This window comes from Mobula hypostoma, chromosome 11 (genome assembly GCF_963921235.1).
Source record: "Mobula hypostoma chromosome 11, sMobHyp1.1, whole genome shotgun sequence".
NCBI classification, from domain to species: domain Eukaryota; kingdom Metazoa; phylum Chordata; class Chondrichthyes; order Myliobatiformes; family Myliobatidae; genus Mobula; species Mobula hypostoma.
The window spans coordinates 79,337,347-79,356,383 of record NC_086107.1 but is presented as its reverse complement, the minus strand read 5'-3'; the positions used below and the strand labels follow the sequence as shown (position 1 = coordinate 79,356,383).

The following is a 19,037-nucleotide window of genomic DNA, read 5'->3' as shown; positions in this document are numbered from 1 at the left end:
CACATTGCATTTTTCAGGAAATTGGCAATGTAGGCATTTTGCTCTGTAACGCTAGTATAGTTTATGTGCAATTTGTTATCAAAATGAATGTAGCTTCTATGGCCTAGACTGCAATGCAAATTCCAAAACAATCCACCCTCTGATACTCCAAATAAAAATGTTTACAACAATTTACAAGCAACACACACAAAATGCTGGAGGAACTCAGCAGGCCAGGCAGCATCTATGGAAAAGAGTACAGCCAACTTTTCAGGCCAAAACCCTTCAGCAGATTCAAGAATAAAAGCTGAGGAGTAGATTTAAAAGGTGGGGGATGGAGAGAGAAACAAGAGAAAAAAGGAAAAAGGAAGACAAAGGAGATGTCCTCCTTTTTCAAAGAAAGGGGCTTCCTTTCCTCCATCATTAACACTGCCCTCAGCCGCATCTCTTTCATTTCATGCACATCTGCTCTTACCTCACCCTCCCACCATCCTACCAGGGACAGGGTTCTCATTGTCCTCATCTACCACCCCACCAGCCTCCGCATTCAGCACTTAATTCTCTGAAACTTCCACCATCTCCAACGGGATCCCACCACCAAGCACATCTTTCCGAACCCACTTTCTGCGTTCTGCAAGGATTGCTCCCTACATTCCTCCCCCCACCCCCCCACCCTCCGATCTCCCTCTTGGTACTTATCCTTGAAAGCGGAACAAGTGCTACACCTGCCCCTAGACCTCTTCCCTTTCTACCATTCAGGGCCCTAAACAGTCCTTCCAGGTGAGGCAACACTTCACCTGTGAGGCCTTTGGAGTCATATACTGTGTCCGGTGCTCCCAGTGTGGCCTCCTGTATATTGGTGAGATCCAATGCAGATTTGGAGACTACTTCACTGAGCACTGATGCTCCATCCACCAGAAAAAGCAGGATCTCCCAGTGCCACCTATTTTAATTCCACTTCCCATTCCAATTCCAATATGTCCGTTAGTCCTGACGAAGGGTCTCAGCCCGAAACGTCGAATGTACCTCTTCCTAGAGATGCTGCCTGGCCTGCTGCGTTCACCAGCAACTTTGATGTGTGTTGCTTGAATTTCCAGCATCTGCAGAATTCCTGTTGTTTGCCAATATGTCCATCCTTGGCTTCCTCCACTGTCATGTTGAGGCCACACTTAGGTTGGAGAAACAACACCTTATATTCCATTTGGGTAACCTCCAGCATGATGGCATGAGCATCGATTTCTCAAACTTCCAGTAATGCCCCCACCCACCCCCTTCACCATTTCCCACCCCTTTCCCCTCTCTCACATTCCCTGCCCACCCATCACCTCCCTCTGATGTTCCTCTACCTTTTCTTCTTCCATGGTCTCTGTCTCTTTCACCAAGTACTCCCCAGCTCTTTACTTGATCCGTCCCTTCAGGTTTTACCTATCACTTTGTGTTTTTCTCTTCCCTTTTCCCACCACCACGTTTTACATCTACTTCTCAGCTTTTTTTCTCCAGTCCTGCCGAAGGGTTTCAGCCCGAAACAACTGTACTCTTTTCCAAAGATGCTGCCTGCCTGCTGAGTTCCTCCAGCATTTTGTGTGTGTTGCTTGTATTTCCAGCATCTGCAGATTTTATCTTGTTTTTGATTGGACAACAAGTTATGAGTTTGTATTTTTGAGCAAAATACAAATCTATGCCATTTGCTTTGCAAGCAGTACTTTGTACTGCGCCCAATTTCTATAAAGTGAGTGCACATAATTCTTAGACTTAACTGGCACTGTCGGGCAAACGCATGTATAGACACCATGACTACAGAACGAGTACAATAAAATTATCTACAATAACATCCCAAACACCAATTTTCAGGAAATTGGCAATGTAAGTGCTTTGCTCTGTTTACATTGGTATACAGTAGCCTATGTGCCATGTGTTTTGAAACTGAATATTACTTCTATGGCTTCAATTGCACATACAAATAGCTGGTTCCAATATACTCCACACTAAATAAAAATATTGGCAACAAGTTACCACTTTGTATTTTAAAGCAAAATAGAAATTGCATGCTTGATCTTCTGGAGACATAACATGACATTGTATAGTGTTTAATTTCTATGAAGCAAGTGCATGCAGCTTTCCAGACAACTGGCACTATCATACAAGTGATGTATAGACATCAGGATCATAGAAAATATAAAACAGTTTATAATAACCTCCCACATAGCATTTTTCAGGAAATTGGCAAGGGAGGCCTTTTGCTCTTACAACGCTAGTATAGTTGATGAGCAATTTGTTCTGAAACCAAATGTAACTTCCATGGACAAGACTGCAGAAATAGCTAGTTCCAAAACAGTCCACAGCATAAGATACTGTAAATAAAAATATTTACAAGTTACCACATCGTATTTTTGAGCAAAATAGAAATGTATGCTATTTCCTCAGCGAGCATGTGTGCAATTTCCATTATTATTTTGTATATAACTCTTCAGACCTATCTGCACGTCTTGTCATCAGGACCAAAGAATGCAGAAAAATAAAGTTGTTTACAACGACTTCCCACACAGCATTTTTCAGGACAATGGCAATGGATGCCTTTTCCTCTGGTAACACAAGTACAGCTTATTAAACTGAATGTAACTTCTATGGCTTAAACTGCACATGCAAATATCTGGTTCCAAAACCAAAGGATACGCTACATATAAATGTTTACAAGTTACCACCTTGTATGTTTGAACAAAATCTAAATGTATGCTCTTTGTCTGGAAGCATGTTGTATGGTGCGCAATTTCACGTGAGACAGAGTGGTCACATGGTGTAGGGTGGTCACGTGGGATAGTGTGGTCACATGGGATAGAAGGGTGGTCAAGTGAGTAGAGTGGTCACATGGGATATAGTGGTCATATGTGATACCTGCCTCCTGCAACCTCTGGATGACTACCTCCCCATAGCTCTGATCTATCATTTCCTCAGTCTCCCATATGAGCCAAAGGTCATTGAGCTGCAGCTCCAGTTCCATTAACACATTTTCTGAAGAAAAGCAGCTCAATGCACCTGGTGCATTTACGGTTATCCAGGAGGCTGTTGGTGTCTCAGAATTCCCACAACTCACACACAGAACCAAACACAGCCCCGGAGCCATTCTCACTACACTAACTGTGCCCTAACAGACAAGGAATAAAGAATAAAGAATAAGAAATTTTTGCCAGATACTTAGCTCACCCATATCTGATAGTCAAAGCCACTCTAATAGCAACCCACTCACACAATGGCCGCTCCACTTTCCTGTGTCTTATTTGCCCTTTCTAATGAATCCTGTTCACTGATTGGGCACAGTCCAACTCCTGTAAACTGCCGTGAAGCACTACGTCTGTTCATCTTCACCTCAAACTGATGTGAAATCGGAACTTCCTGTGCTCTTGTTCGCTGATTGAGCACATCCATCTCAGCAAATTCACACCATATTGAGATGGCTCACTTATTCCGACTACAGAAAGCAATTCGCTGTCATCTAAGCTGACCATACATCAGAAAATTTGCTTAATCCATACATGGGAACAGATTCACTCACTCAGGTGACCTGCAGATACACTAGTGAATTCCTAAAGGAGAGAGACAGATCAACTGTTCTGTGTCTGGGAAGAGATTTACCTGTCATCTGATCAGTTGACAGACAAGTGAGTTCACACTGGAGAGAGGCCGTTGATCTGCTAAGACTGTGAGAAGGCATTCACTTACTCAACACACCTAATGACACACCAGTCACTTCACAGAGAAGAGGCAAGTTGATAAGTGAGTGTTGATGTCGAGCTCTGCAATCATTGCTGATGCTCTTCACATCCAGTTCTGCACCCAGGTCACGGTACATGGGATGAGCCAGGATTTAAGGATTTGGAGAATGGGGAAGTCAGGGTTGTCACAGAGCTTGTGTGTTGGTGGGGAAAGGAGATGGGCGGAATAAGGTGTCATAGAGACGGGAGGAATGGGTGACACTGAGACAACAACCAAGGGGTGTCCCAGAGACATAGGGAAAAGGGTCTATTCCAGACACCCGAAGGAGAGTGGTGGTGGCGTGCTGTAGAAGGGGGTAGAGGAGGAAGAGGATGTTGTTGAGACTTGGAAGGGCATGACCCAGTTTGGGGTGAAGTGAAACAGATAGGGGAGGAGAGGAAAGGGGTGTCAAAGGCACAGGTTCAGGAGGAGGAAATGGTATCGATGAGGCAGGTGTCGAAGTGAGGAAGGGGGCATTCTGGAGAATGATTGAGGAGGGGTGGGGGAAAGGGGCATCCTAGAAGTGTTGCTATGGAGTGTGAAAAGGTATTCTAGTGAAGCAGGCAGGGGTTGTCCCAGATACAAGAGGGGTAAGGAGTGCATAAATAGAGTTTGGTGGGGATGATAGGAGGAGGAAGTGGGGCATCCAATTGCTAGTGGGGTACAGTCGCCCCAGAGATGAGGCATCGCAGATGCAGGGAGGAAGAGGGTGTCGTGGAGATGTGGGGAATGGAGATGGAGATGGGGAGGGTCCATTTCAGAGACAGGGAAGGAGTCCTCCCAAGACCGGATGGAGGAGTGGGAGATTGGTGGCTGTCCAGACACAGGTGTGGTTAGTAGAGGGGACGGGGGAATTCCCATATATGGGGAGGTGGAAGGATGTGTCCCAGAGACAGAGGGGGCGGTGGTGAGTGGGGTATACACGGACGTAGGGCTAGAAGGCACATCTCCTGATGGGAAGGGCTGGAGGCATATTAGACGTGGGGGTGGGTAGGAAGGGCATGTCACAAAGACAAGGGGATGAATGACATCCGAAAGTGGCTGGGTATGGTATAGGGAAAAGGGAGCTTCTCAGAGCCGGATAGAATGGGATGGGGTGACAGGAATGAGGGATGCACAAGAAGTGACTGTGGAAGGGAGGGTATCCCAAAGATGCTCTCAGAAATGGGGTGTCCCAAAGAGAGAATGGAGAGGGGGAACCACAGAGAAGTGCAGTGGTGGAAGAGACAACACAGAACTGGGGGAAAGGGGGTGATGAGATGGGAAGAGGAAGGGAGAATACAGAATTGAGAATAGATGGCTGGGAGAGACAGTGATATGGGAGGGAAACAAGAGGAAGCCAGAGGCCTGAGGGCACTAAGGGATGGTTGAGGTGACCCAGAGACAAGGGAGGTGGGAAGAGGAGATGCAGATATGGTGACGGTGTAGACCCAGATTCGGAGAGGGGGTGGGGCAGAGGGAAGGAGATCTAGAGACAAGTGTAGGGGAAGGGCGGATACCCAGAGATGAGGGAAGGAGAAAGGAGATCCAGAGACAAGGGGAAGATTGCTACCCCCAAGATGGGGTGGGAGAGGTGAGTGGAAGAAACAAAGAAATGACAGGGGAGGTGGTAAGGGGTGACCCAGAGATTCCAGTGAGATGAAAAGGGTCAGCACAGAGGAAGGGGAGGAGAGTGGGGTGGACTGACCCAGAAATGACAGGAGTGGCGGAAAGAGGGCACTTCAAAGACAGGAGGAGGGGGCAAGAGGGTGGCCTTGAATGGGGCAGGAAAGCAGGAGACACAAGGACAGGGAGTGAGGGGAAAAAAGGCAACACACTAAAGAGGGTGGGGAAAGGGTGACCCAGTGATGAAAGCTGTAGGTTTGCAAGTGGAGAGAGGGAAAGGGGAGTCCCAGACTGCGTGGGGGAAAAGACAATGAAGGGAGAGACCTGGTGAAGAGGGTAAAGGAGGTAAAGCGTAATAGAGACTTTGGAGAGAAGAGGAAACCCAGAGACAGTGAGCTGAGGTGGGGCAGCCCAGACACGGGGTTGCGGCTGAAGGGGGGCAGACATGGGGGTGCGGCTGGGTGGGGCAGACACAGGGGTGCGTCTGGGGGGCAGACACGGGGGTGCGTCTGGGGGGGCAGACACGGGGGTGCGGATGAGGGGCAGACATGGGGGTGCAGATGGGGGGGGCAGAGATGGGGGTGCAGCTGAGGGGAGGGGGGCAGCCCAGAGACAAGGGTGGAAGAGGAAGGTGAGTGACCTAAGGAGGAGCTGGGTAACCCAAAAAATTGGTGAGTGGGGTGACGGGGAGAATGTTGGGGGCAGGAAGACCAAGAACGTGTAATATATGGTTCAGCCTGAAACATCGATTGTTTACTCTACTCCATAGATGTTCTCACAGTTCCTTCTGCACTTTGTGTGTGTAAATCGTGTGTAGTTTTGTTCGTTATTTTACTGCCCGTGGGAATATATTATGATCTATGTATGAATAGAAACACTGGCAGGAACCAGAAGGGCAAAATGGCCTCATGAGTGTGCTGCAGAGACATAACATTTAAACTAAAATTGATTTATTTATAACAGCTCCACAATATTTAACTGTAGTCCAATGAAAAGCTAATGTTATCAGAACCCCTCCAGTGACCAGTGATCAGGGTTCAGTTCCAGATGTCATGAACAACTGCAGGATTGAACACTCTTGAGCTTGCAACTGGATTCACTAAATGTGATAGTTGAAAATTGAATACTGAGTTAATTAAATGGCCTCCCCATGTGAACTAGCGGGTGTTTCAGCAGTTGAGCCGATGGGAGTAAACTCACACAGGTTAGATATACAGTCTAAGCTGAATTTGTTATCACCTCACAAGGTTGAATAAAAGAGTGAATTCCTTCTCACACATGGAGCGAATGAATGTCTCTCACCACTGTAAACTCACTGGTGTGTCTGCAGGTGGGATGACCGAGGAAATTTCCTGACACATAAATAGGTTAAAGGTCTCACCCTGGTATGAACTATCTGATGCGTCAGTAGCTAGGATGACTAAATGAATCTCATCCCACACACACAGCAAGTGAATCACCTTTTCCAGTGTAAATTTTCTCATGTTCAGGTCGGACAACTGAATGAATCCATGCCCACAGTCTCTCTGTGGTGTGAAATCCCTGATGTATCTTTAGGCTGGATGACCGAGTTTATCCTATTCCAAATAGCTAGCAATGGAATGGCCTCTGTGCAGACTGAACTCACTGGCGTTTCTGCAGTTTAGAAGACTAATTATATTCCTCCCTACACAGAAAACAAGTTTTTTCCCGCTGTAAGTTCTCTAGTGCATTGTCATGTCAAATGACATTGAATCCTTCCCACATTCAAACAGTTGAGTGTTTAAGCTCTGGTGAAGATATGCTGGAGTGTTGGATCCAATGTGGTTCAATGAAAAGTTAAAACAGAAATCTTCATTTCAGACACAAAGCACTTTTACAACTCTGATGAGATACTTCTTCATCTCCTAGAACCAATGAAAGATATATTGGTGTTACAAAGGAAATATCTGGTCACTTCTTAAATACCTGACAGACATTAGAACTGACGTGTTGTTGTGTCTGAGATTCCTATACACAGATTCTTTGCCTTTTCTACCCTGTAACAAGTTACAAAATATATCAATGGGTGAAGGACGGCATTTCATATGAGATAGTTTTAGTCAGCAAACTGTTACAGTGAGGCTCCACACAAGAGCACAAATCTACAACTTCTAGCTTGTCACAGTTCAAGCATCTGAACTCAGCATCAACTTGCCTGACTGTCTACCTGTCTGTATCATAATGGGACAATGCTACCCGTCAAAAGACCATAAACCATAAGATATAGGAGCAGAATTAGGCCAATTAGGCTGAGTCTGCTTTGCCATTTCATCAGTTTCCTCTCAGCCCTAATCTCCTGCCTTCTCCCCATATCCCTTCATTCCCTGACCAATCAAGAGTCTATTTTAAATATATGTAGACCTGGCATCCATAGCTGCCTGTGGCAAAGATTTCCACAGATTTGCCTTTGGCTGAAGAAATTCCTCCTCATCTCCATTCTAAAAGGACGTCCCTCTATTCTGAGGCTTTGTCTTCTGGTTTTAGACTCTCCCACCATAAGAAATATCTTCTCCACATCCACTCTATCAAGACCTTTCACCGTTCAATAGGGTTCAATAAGAACATCACCCATTCTTTTGAACTCCAGTGAATACAGGCCTAGCAATCAAACATTCCTCCTATGATACACTGTTCAATCCTGGAATTACTTTTGTGAACCTCTTCAGTTTCAGCACATCCTTTCCTTTTCTGGGACTCCAAGATAAGGGGCCTGAAACAGCTCACAATACTCCTCGAGAGGCCTCACCAATGCTTTATAAAGTCTCAACATTACATGCTTGCTTTTATATTCCAGTCCTCTTCCACACTAGACTCGACCTGCAAATTAACCTTTAGGGAATCCTGCACATCAGATTTCTGTATTTATTCTCCATTTAGAAAATAGTCTATCATTTTACTTCTTCTACTAAAGTGCATGACCATCCACTTCCCGACACTATTTCGTTAACCACTTCTTTGCCCATTTTCATAACCTGTCCAAGTCTTTCTATGTCCTACTTCCTCAAAACTACCTGCTCCTACACTTATCTTCAGATCGCCTGCAACCTTTGCAACAAAGTTATCAATTCTGCCATCCAAATCATTGACATACAACGCAAAAAAACCCAGTACCAACACTGACTCCTGTGGAACACCACTAGTCACCAGCAGCCAATAAGAAAAGGCTCCCTTTATTCCCACCCTTTGCCTCCTGCCAATAAGCCACTGCTTTATCCTTGCTAGTATCTTTCCTATAATACCATAGGCTCAAAACTTGTTAAGCAGCCTCATGTGAGACACCTTGTCAAAGAACTTTTGAAAATCCAAGTACACAACATCAACTGATTCTCCTTTGTCTGCCTTGCCTGTTAATTCTTCAGGCAAGACTTCCCCCTGATGAAACCATGCTGATTACACCCTATTTTATCATGTTCCTCGAAGCACCCTGAAATTATATCCAAACAATTGACTCCAACATCTTCCCAAACACTGAGGTCAGACTAACTGGTCTATAATTTCATTTCCTCTGCCTCTCTCCCTTTTTGAAGAGTGGAGTAACATTTGCAATTTTCCAGTCTTCCGGAACTACTCCAGAATCTCGTGATTCTTGAAACATCATTACTAATGCCTCCACAATCTCTTCAGCCATCTCTTTCAGAACTCTGCAATGTACACCACCTAGTCTACACTTCAGACCTTTCAATTTCCCAAGAACTTCTCCAATAATGGTAACTTCACACACTTCATAATCCCTAAACTTCCACCATACTGCTTGTGTCTTCCACAGTGAAGGCTGATGCAAAATCCGTCCAGCATTACCTCTCCAGCATCATTTTCCAGCAGTCTGATATCCACTCTCATCTCCCTTTTATACTTTATGTATCATCTTTAATATTATTGGCTAGTTTACTTTTGCATTCCACCTTTACCTTCTTAATGATTTTTAGTTGCCTTCTGTTGGTTTTTAGAAGTTTCCTAATCCTAACTTCCCACTAATTTTTGCTCTATTTTATGCCCCCTCTTTGGCTTTGACTTCTATAGTTAGTCACGGTTGTGTCATCTTGCCTCTGGAACTTCTTCCTCTTCGAGATGTATATATTCCATGCCTTCCATAATTGCTTCTAGAAATTCCAGCCATTGCTGCTCTGCCATCATCCCTGCCAGTGTTCTTTTTCAATCAATTCTAGCCTACTCCTCTCTCATGCCTCTGTAATTCCCTTAATCTACTGTACGACTGATACATCTGACTTAAGTCTCTCTTTCTAAAATTTCAGAGTGAATTCGATCATATTATGATCACTTTCTCCTAAGGGTTCTTTAACCTTAAGCTCTCTAATCAATTCTGTTTCATTGCACAATACCCAATCCAGAATAGCTGATCCCCAAGTGGATTCAACATCAAGTTGCTCTAAAAATTCATCCCATAGGCATTCTAAAATTCCCCTCTTGGGATCCAGCTCCAACTTGATTTTCCCAATCTGCCTGCATATTGAAATCTCCCATGACTATTATAACATTGCACTTTTGGCATGCATTTTCTATCCCTTGTTGTAATTTGTTTGGGGTTCTGTATACAACTACCACTGGGGTCTTTTTACTCTTGCAGCTCCTTAGCTCTATGCACAATGATTCAACACCTTCCAACCCTATGTCACCTATTTCTAATTCTCATTTTTTACCAACAGAACAATGCCGCCTCCTCTGACTTCCTGCCTGTCCTTTTGATACAATGTGTATTCCTTGACATTGAGCTCCCAGCTATAACCATCTTCCAGCCATGAATCAGTGTTGCCTACAATATTAAATGTCAATACATAACTGTACCTCAAGTTCATCTACCTTACTCCATATACTGCGTGCATTCAAATATAACACCTTCAGTCCTGTATTCACCCTTTTCGATTTTGTGCACCTTTTACATTGCAACTTATCCTGTGGCAGTTTTACCCCATCATCCTTGCTAGGAGTCTCACCACACATTGCCTTTGTTTGTAAACCAACTACCTCAGCCTCAGCACTATCACTACAGTACCCAGCTCCCTGCCAAATTAGTTTAAGCCCTCCTGAATAACTCTAGCCAACCTGCCCACAAGGATATTGGACCACCTTGGGTTCAGGGTACAAAAGGGTGTAACCCGTCCCTTCTGTACAGGTCGTACCTTCCCCAAACGAGATCCCGATGATCCATAAATCTGAACTCCTGCCTCCTGCACCAGTTCTTCAGCCATGCATTCAAATCATTCTGTTCTTACCCTTACTGAAGCGCAGCACAGGCAATCCAGAGATGACTACCCTGGAGGTCCTGCTTTTCCGCTTTCTACCTAGCTCCCTAAAATCTATCTTCAGGATCTCTTCACTTTGTCTACCTATGTCATTGGTACCAATGTGTACCATGACTTCTGGCTGCTCACCCTCGCCTTGAGAATGCCATGGATCTGATCCAAGACATCTCCGACCCTGATTCAAGGGGGCAACATACCATCATCTCTATCGCATTCTCAGAATCTCGTCTCTGTTACTCTCACTGTGGAATCTCCTATCAACACTGCAGTCCTTGTCACCTCTCTGCTCTTCTGAGCTACAGCACGATCACTGCCAGAGATCCAATCACTATGGCTCCCCCATGGTAGTTCATATACTTATTATTGAAGGGAATAAGTGGAATAATTCTGCACTGGCTGCGAATTTCCCTGACAGTCACCCCGTTACCTGTCTCCTGCAATCTAGGGGTTTGACTGCCTCCCTGTAGCTCCTGTCTATCACCTCCTGATTCTCCCATGAGTCGAAGGTCATTGGGTTAGTGCTCCAGTTCGCTAATACATTCTCTCAGCAGTGACAAACCTGTGCACGTGGTGAAGATGTGTTTATCTGGTAGATTTCCCACATCCTACGCACAACCATTCTCACTGAATTATTGTGCCTTAACAGATCAGGAATAAACAAATAAGATCACAAAGAATGAAACTTACCCGATGTTTAACCCCAGCCAAGCCTGATGAGCAAAATCCACTCTAAAAATGGCAGTCAAAAGAATGGCCGCTCCGTTTGCATTTGAGTTGCTGTATTATTATTGTCCCTTTCTAATGAATTCCTCTTGCTGATTCCTCAACTCAGAAACTGCCACAAATCTCTGCCTTTTAAATCTTGATCTGAGTCCTGATTGAAAGGTAGTTTGTTTTTTTTTTTACGCACCCCCTGACATTGATTGTCCAACTCAGAAAACTGCCGCATAGCTCTGCTTTTTTAAATGTGGAAAGGTAGTTCATTTTACATATTATTTGTGATTTGGATCTGCTAGTGCTTAACAGTTCTGGGCAAGTATCACTGCCCTACCAGTATTTACCTGGCAACTTCTGATCATTGTGACCCTGAGGTGATTGATGGCTATGAAGACAGTAATGGCAAAACGAATGAACGTCAAGAATAGTTGACTGGACTTTCTCGTTGGAGATTGTTAATGTGTGGAACTTCTGAGGTGTGAATGCTATAGGTCACATGGTACCCAAGAGAGACTTGTTCATTATCATTGCACACCCAAATTGAATAAAAGAAACACTGATCTCACAAAGGTGACCTGCAAACAAACCCAATGTGACACAAGGACTTAGTTTATCTCTGTGGTGCTTTTTTGTACTTGCACACTGGTTGTCTGACCTGTTAGTGGGGTCTTACATTGATTCTATCATGGTTATTGGACTTATTGAGCATTCCCACAAGAAAAATAATTTTGGGGTTGTATTTGGTGACATATATGTACTTTGACTTAAACTTGAAACTATAACTTTTCATCCAAAGTCTCAAACCTTTAGCTCTACCTAATAAGATCGCAGCTGTGCCTGAGAAGTACAACACATCCATTCCTGAAGCCTTTTGTCTACTGGACGTGTACCCAGCTTTCAGCAAACTTTGGACTCTCTGCACTTGCATGCTTGATTTGCAGTGATTGTACATTCTTCAGCTCAGAGATTTCCGGATAAGAACAGTGCTATTGAAAGTGTTTAGAGGAACAATATTCTTATAGGAACTCAGTTGCCAGCTTAACACAGCAAGCTTCCACAGGCAATATACTCAATGTCAACAGGCATTCTGTGTGTCAACAAAATAAATATCTATTTCTGTTACGCAGCTTCCAAATGTTGCAACTCTGCTACACATTTTCAAACTCCCAACCCACCCCCGCTTTGTTTCTTTGCTCCGCTTACCCCTACCAATGTGCAAAGACCAAAACTCTGCCCTGTGTTGACCTCGTCTCTGGTTTCTGACGCTGTTGCATTGAACATCCAACTTATGGTTCCACATCTGCTTTTAGACTTTACGGTGGTGTATTCAACAACTCTACTGTGTGAGACACAGCCCTTTGGAAAGTGAAAATGACCCATAACATTGAAATGGGCAGGGAACAAACACGAGAATATCTGCAGATACTGGAATTCCAAAGCAGCACACACAAAAAAGCTGCAGAAACTCAGCAGGCCAGGCAGCATCTATGGAAAAGTGTAAACAGTCATCATTTTAGGCCGAGACCCTTCATCAGGACTCATCAAGTGTCCGAAACATCAACTGTTTACTCTTTTCCACAGATGCTGAGTTCTCCAGCATTTTGTGTGTGTTACTTTGGGGTTAACAATGTCATTCTTCCTCAGCCCGGAGATTTAAGGGACAAACAACAGGTCAGACACAACTGCAGTCAGCTCACAATCTGAAGAAAGCCATGCAGGAGATTAAAGGGAAACCTCTTCACCCACAGTGGCAATTCTTTGGAACCCATCACCACAGGGAGAGTGAAAGGTGAACAGCAAACATGAATTTCAGAGCAAACAACAGGAATTCTGCAGATGCTGGAAATTCAAGCAACGCACATAAAAGTTGCTGGTGAACGCAGCAGGCCAAGCAGCATCTCTAGGAAGAGGTGCAGTCGACGTTTCAGGCCGAGACCCTTCGTCAGGACTAACTGAAGGAAGAGTGAGTAAGGGATTTGAAAGTTGGAGGGGGAGGGGGAGATCCAAAATGATAGGAGAAGACAGGAGGGGGAGGGATGGAGCCAAGAGCTGGACAGGTAATAGGCAAAAGGGATACGAGAGGATCATGGTACAGGAGGTCCGGGAAGAAAGACGGGGGGGGGGGGATCCAGAGGATGAGCAAGGGGTATATTCAGAGGGACAGAGGGAGAAAAAGGAGAGTGAGAGAAAGAATGTGTGTATAAAAATAAGTAACAGATGGGGTACGAGGGGGAGGTGGGGCATTGGCGGAAGCCAGAGAAGTCGATGTTCATGCCATCAGGTTGGAGGCTGCCCAGATGGAATATAAGGTGTTGTTCCTCCAACCTGAGTGTGGCTTCATCTTTACAGTAGAGGAGGCCGTGGATAGACATGTCAGAATGGGAATGGGATGTGGAATTAAAATGTGTGGCCACTGGGAGATCCTGCTTTCTCTGGCAGACAGAGCATAGATGTTCAGCAAAGCGGTCTCCCAGTCTGCGTCGGGTCTCGCCAATATATAAAAGGCCACATCGGGAGCACCGGACACAGTATATCACCCCAGCCGACTCACAGGTGAAGTGTTGCCTCACCTGGAAGGACTGCTTGGGGCCCTGAATGGTGGTAAGGGAGGAAGTGTAAGGGCATGTGTAGCACTTGTTCCGCTTACACGGATAAGTGCCAGGACGGAGATCAGTGGGGAGGGATGGGGGGGACGAATGAACAAGGGAGTTGCGTAGGGAGCAATCCCTGCGGAATGCAGGGGGGGGGGAGGGAAAGATGTGCTTAGTGGTGGGATCCCGTTGGAGGTGGCGGAAGTTACGGAGAATAATATGTTGGACCCGGAGGCTGGTGGGGTGGTAGGTGAGGACCAGGGGAACCCTATTCCTAGTGGGGTGGCGGGAGGATGGAGTGAGAGCAGATGTATGTGAAATGGGGGAGATGCGTTTGAGAGCAGAGTTGATAGTGGAGGAAGGGAAACCCCTTTCTTTAAAAAAGGAAGACATCTCCCTCGTCCTAGAATGAAAAGCCTCATCCTGAGAGCAGATGCGGTGGAGACAGAGGAATTGCAAGAAGGGGATGGCATTTTTGCAAGAGACAGGGTGAGAAGAGGAATAGTCCAGATAGCTGTGAGAGTCAGTAGGCTTATAGTAGACATCAGTGGATAAGCTGTCTCCACAGACAGAGACAGAAAGATCTAGAAAGGGGAGGGAGGTGTCGGAAATGGACCAGGTAAACTTGAGGGCAGGGTGAAAGTTGGAGGCAAAGTTAATAAAGTCAACGAGCTCTGCATGCGTGCAGGAAGCAGCGCCAAAGCAGTCGTCGATGTAGCGAAGGAAAAGTGGGGGACAGATACCAGAATAGGCACGGAACATAGATTGTTCCACAAAGCCAACAAAAAGGCAGGCATAGCTAGGGCCCAATTTCAGAGGACTGGTGTGGAACAGAAATACTGGCGTGGAGCAGCTCGGCTGAGTTACCTCCTTTATGTACACTGGATGTGATGTAGTTTCACTAAGTCCCTGAGATAAAGTTTAAAATAGAACTGATTTATTTGTCACTGATCCTGAGTATGAAACTACAGTCCCATTAAAGGTGAACAGCAGCAGAAGAAACTCCTCCCAGTCCCAGTGACCAGGGTGCAGAACTGGGTGTGGTGAGCAGCAACAATAATTGAAGAGTTCGACACCAACAGTCACTTTTGAACTTGCCCCTGGACTAAGTAACTGTGATGGTCAAATATCCAACATGCAGCATATTCAGCTCTTTCCCCAGTGTCAACTCGATAGTGTATCATAAGATGGGAAAATGGAGTGAATCCCTTCCCATATTCAGGGCCTCTCCAGCACAAACCCACTGATGTTCCTTCAATCGAAATGACCAACGAAAACCCTTACCACAATGGTTTCTTCATAGTCTGAACACACTGGTGTGCCAGTTGAGAATATGGTTCAATGCATCCCTTCCCACACACGGAACAGCATGAACTCACAGGTGTGTCTTTATGTCAGATGATCGACTGAATCCATTTCCACAGGCCGAGCAGTGAATGTCCGCTCCCCAGTGTGAACTTGTTAATGTAGTTTCAGTTAAGTTGACGCAAGTGAATTCCTTCCCACATTCTCAGTAGTTGAAAGGTTTCTCCCCAATGTGAACACGCTGGTGTGCCAATAGGGAAGATGACTGAGTGAATCTCTTCCCACATTCAAAGCAGATGAATGGCCTCTCTCCAGTGTGAACTCGCTGATGTACTTTCAGTTGCGATGACTGAGTGAATGCCTTCCCACAGTCTGAGCAGATGAACGGCCTCTCCCCAGTGTGAACTCGCTGGTGTGCCAGTAGGGAAGATGACTGCGTAAATCCCTTCCCACAGACTGAGCAGGTAAACGGCCTCTCCCCAGTGTGAACTCGCTGGTGTGCCTGTAGGTGGGATAACCGAGTGAATTCCTTCCCACAATCTGAGCAGCTGAATGGCCTCTCCCCAGTGTGAACTCGCTGATGCACCTTCAGTTGAGATGACTGAGTGAATCCCTTCCCACAGTCTAAGCAGGTGAATGGTTTCTCCCCAGTGTGAACTCGCTGGTGTGCCAGTAAGTGAGATGACCGAGTGAATTCTTTCCCACATTCTGAGCAGGTGAATGTCCTCTCCCCAGTGTGAACTCGCTGATGCAGCTTCAGTTGAGATGACTGAGTAAATCCCTTACCACAGTAACAGCAGGTGAACGGTGTCTCCCCACTGTGAACTGACTGGTGTGCTTGTAGATGAGATGATCGAGTGAATCCCTTCCCACAATCTGAGCATGTGAATGGCCTCTCTCCAGTGTGAACTGACTGGTGTGTCAATAGGTCAGATGATCGAGTGAATCCTTTCCCACAGTCTGAGCAGGTGAATGGCCTGTCGCCAGTGTGAACTCGCTGGTGTGCCAGTAGGGAAGATGACTGAGTGAATCCTTTCCCACAGTCTGAGCAAGTGAACGGTCTCTCCCCAGTGTGAACTCGCTGATGTAGCTTCAGTTGAGATGACTGAGTGAACGCCTTCCCACAGTCTGTGCAGGTGAATGGTTTTTCCCCAGTGTGAACTCGCAGATGTGCTAGAAGGTGAGATGACCGAGTGAATCCCTTCCCACAGTCTGAGCAGATGAATGGTCTCTCCCCAGTGTGAACTCGCTGATGTACCTTCAGTTGCGATGACTGAGTGAATCCCTTCCCACAGTATGAGCAGCTGAATGGTGCCTCCCCAGTGTGAATGGACTGGTGTGCCAAAAGATCAGATGATCGTGTGAATCCCTTCCCACAGTCTAAGCAGGTAAATGGCTTCTCCCCAGTGTGAATTGTCTGGTGTGCCTGTAGGTGAGATGATCGAGTGAATCCCTTCCCACAGTTTGGGCAGGTGAATGGCCTCTCCCCAGTGTGAACTCGCTGATGTACCTTCAGTTGAGATGACTGAGTGAATCCCTTCCCACATTCTGAGCAGCTGAACGGTGTCTCCCCAGTGTGCACTGATTGGTGTGCCAGTAGGTCAGACGATCGAGTGAATCCCTTCCCACACTCTGAGCAGAGGAATGGCCACTCCCCAGTGTGAACAGATTGGTGTGCCTGTAGGTGAGACAATCGAGTGAATCCCTTCCCACAGTCTGAGCAGGTGAATGGCTTCTCACCAGTGTGAGCTCTTTGATGTGTCTGTAGGTGGGATGACTGAGTAAATCCCTTCCCACAGTCTGAGCAGATAAATTGCATCTCCCCAGTGTGAACTGACTGGTGCATCAATCGCTCAGATGACTAAGTGAATCCTTTCCAAGCTTCTGAGCAGGTGAACTGCCTCTCCCCAGTGTGATCTTGCTTGTGGGTCAACAGATCTGATGACCGAGTGAACCTCTTCCTACTTAGAACTGTTGAACAGTCTCTCTCCCTTGTCAAATCGCTCGTGTCTCTGCAGATCAGCTGAGTGAGTGAACCTCTTCCTACACACAGAGTAATTGAACGGCCTCTCACTGCTGTAAATTTTCTGATATATTGTCAGCTTGGATGACAGAATGAATTGCTTTCCACAAACAGAACATGTAAACCATCTCACTGTGGTGTGAACTTGCTGATGTATCTTCAGGCTGGATGACTGAGTAGGTCTTATCCCAGACAAAGAGCAGGCGACTGGCCTCTTCCCCCTTTGAGCTCACTGGTGTCTTTGTGGGTCAGTTGAGTAAGAGAATCCCTTATCACACTGAGAAAAGGAGAATGATACCTCCCTTCTATCAATTAACTGGCAAGTCATCAAGTCAGATGTCACAGTAAATCCGTGTCACAGTCAATGCAGTTGAAGAACTGATCTTCAGTGAACATATGCTGGTGTGTCAGCACCTGGGTTCCAATGGATTTCACTGAGTTACAACAAAAAACTTCATTTCAGACACAAAGCATGCTTCCAGCTGTGGTTGAGATATTTCTTCATCTACAAGGGCCAACAGATAAATTGGTGTTACAAAGGAAATATTTGGTCACTCCTTAAATATCCAGACAGAGACCTTAGAACTGATGTGTTGTTGCATTTGTGATTCGTGTATACAATTTCTTTGTCATTTCTAACCTGTAAAAAGATTTACAAAAGACATCAATGGGTGAAGGACAGCATTTCAGATGAGATAACTTTATTCTCAATGGCGATGTCTGACATCACACTGTTACAGCGAGGTTCAACCCAAGCTGGAGGAATCAGGCATCCAGTTCTTTGACTGTCTTTCTGTCTGTATCAGAATGGACCATTCCGGCCCCTCTTCAATCTGTAACATGGCTGTTTGTCTCTCTCTACTTGTGTTATTTCAAGTTCAAGTCATGTCCCATGGCGCTACAAAGAGCACATGATATTACATAGCTGATCCTGGAGACTTTCTAATTACTCTGACCCCAACCGCGAGAGATTGGTGGTGGTAAACTCATTGATGGTCATGCCAATGACTATGAAGGGGAGGAGGGCAGTATCTGAAGTGCGGCACTTTTGTGATGTGAAAGCTACAGGTCACTTGTTACCCCGGTGAAAGGCATTTGATATCATTTTGTACCCAGAGAGCTTTCTACAAAACAAGATCTCACGAGTCGTTCTACTCAGAGAAAGCGTTAAAACAAAAGTGATTTTCTCGAGAACTAAATGTGATGGAAGGATTTTGTTCTTTTATCCCCGGTAGCACTAATTGACATTTTCATTGACTGGAAGGTGGATTCTTTCCTTGATTAATTCGGAACGATATTTTTGTTCCGAGTTCCTAATCCTGGGATCTCGATAGATGGAGCTCGGCAGATCATCCGCTGCTATTCCCTCCGACCCGTCAATTGGTCACCGTCCCAGCCATGCGCATGCGTCGCAGAATGGCGGCAACACCTTCGCTCATCAGCAGAAAGGTCCCCAGGGCCCGGCTACTTGGGGCTCAGAGAGAGGGAAAGGACCAGGAATCCCGGGATGCAGGGCCACGGTGTGTTCGGAGCTCGCAACAATTGTCCCTCAGTCGCGATGCGGACGCCGGTGCCGATGAAACCCCCGCCCAAAACCCTGCTCTTACCTGCTGCCAATCCCTCTAGACGCCTGACGTACACTGAGCGCATGCGCGAGTTTCGGACACGGTCTGACACCACGCATGCGCGTTTTATCGCTGGGTCATGGTTGCCGAATTCTGCGCTGCAGAAAATGCTGGGGGAGCTCATCAGGTCAGGCAGCATCTATGGGAATGAATAAAGTGT

General features: G+C 45.9%; 2 protein-coding genes across 2 annotated transcripts; both read right to left on the bottom strand.

The window, feature by feature from the left end:
- Window positions 1-1,670: 1,670 nt before the first annotated feature.
- LOC134353856 (uncharacterized) lies at window positions 1,671-14,686 on the bottom strand. Its single transcript, XM_063062332.1, has 2 exons — window positions 11,304-14,686; window positions 1,671-7,220 (listed from the first exon to the last, which is right to left on the bottom strand). Exon 1 carries the CDS (start codon window positions 14,684-14,686, stop codon window positions 13,418-13,420), a length of 1,269 nt encoding a protein of 422 aa, XP_062918402.1. The 3' UTR covers window positions 1,671-7,220; window positions 11,304-13,417.
- LOC134353854 (zinc finger protein 420-like) lies at window positions 14,500-18,885 on the bottom strand. Its single transcript, XM_063062326.1, has 2 exons — window positions 18,860-18,885; window positions 14,500-17,892 (listed from the first exon to the last, which is right to left on the bottom strand). The coding sequence occupies exon 2, from the start codon at window positions 17,073-17,075 to the stop codon at window positions 15,435-15,437; it is 1,641 nt and encodes a 546-aa protein (XP_062918396.1). The 5' UTR covers window positions 17,076-17,892; window positions 18,860-18,885; the 3' UTR covers window positions 14,500-15,434.
- Window positions 18,886-19,037: the final 152 nt, after the last annotated feature.

Coding starts and splice junctions, on each gene's coding strand:
- LOC134353854 (XM_063062326.1), bottom strand. CDS start 17,075: ATGCACCAGTCAGTTCACACTGGGGAGATGCAATTTATCTGCTCAGAC.
- LOC134353856 (XM_063062332.1), bottom strand. CDS start 14,686: ATGTTCCGTGCCTATTCTGGTATCTGTCCCCCACTTTTCCTTCGCTAC.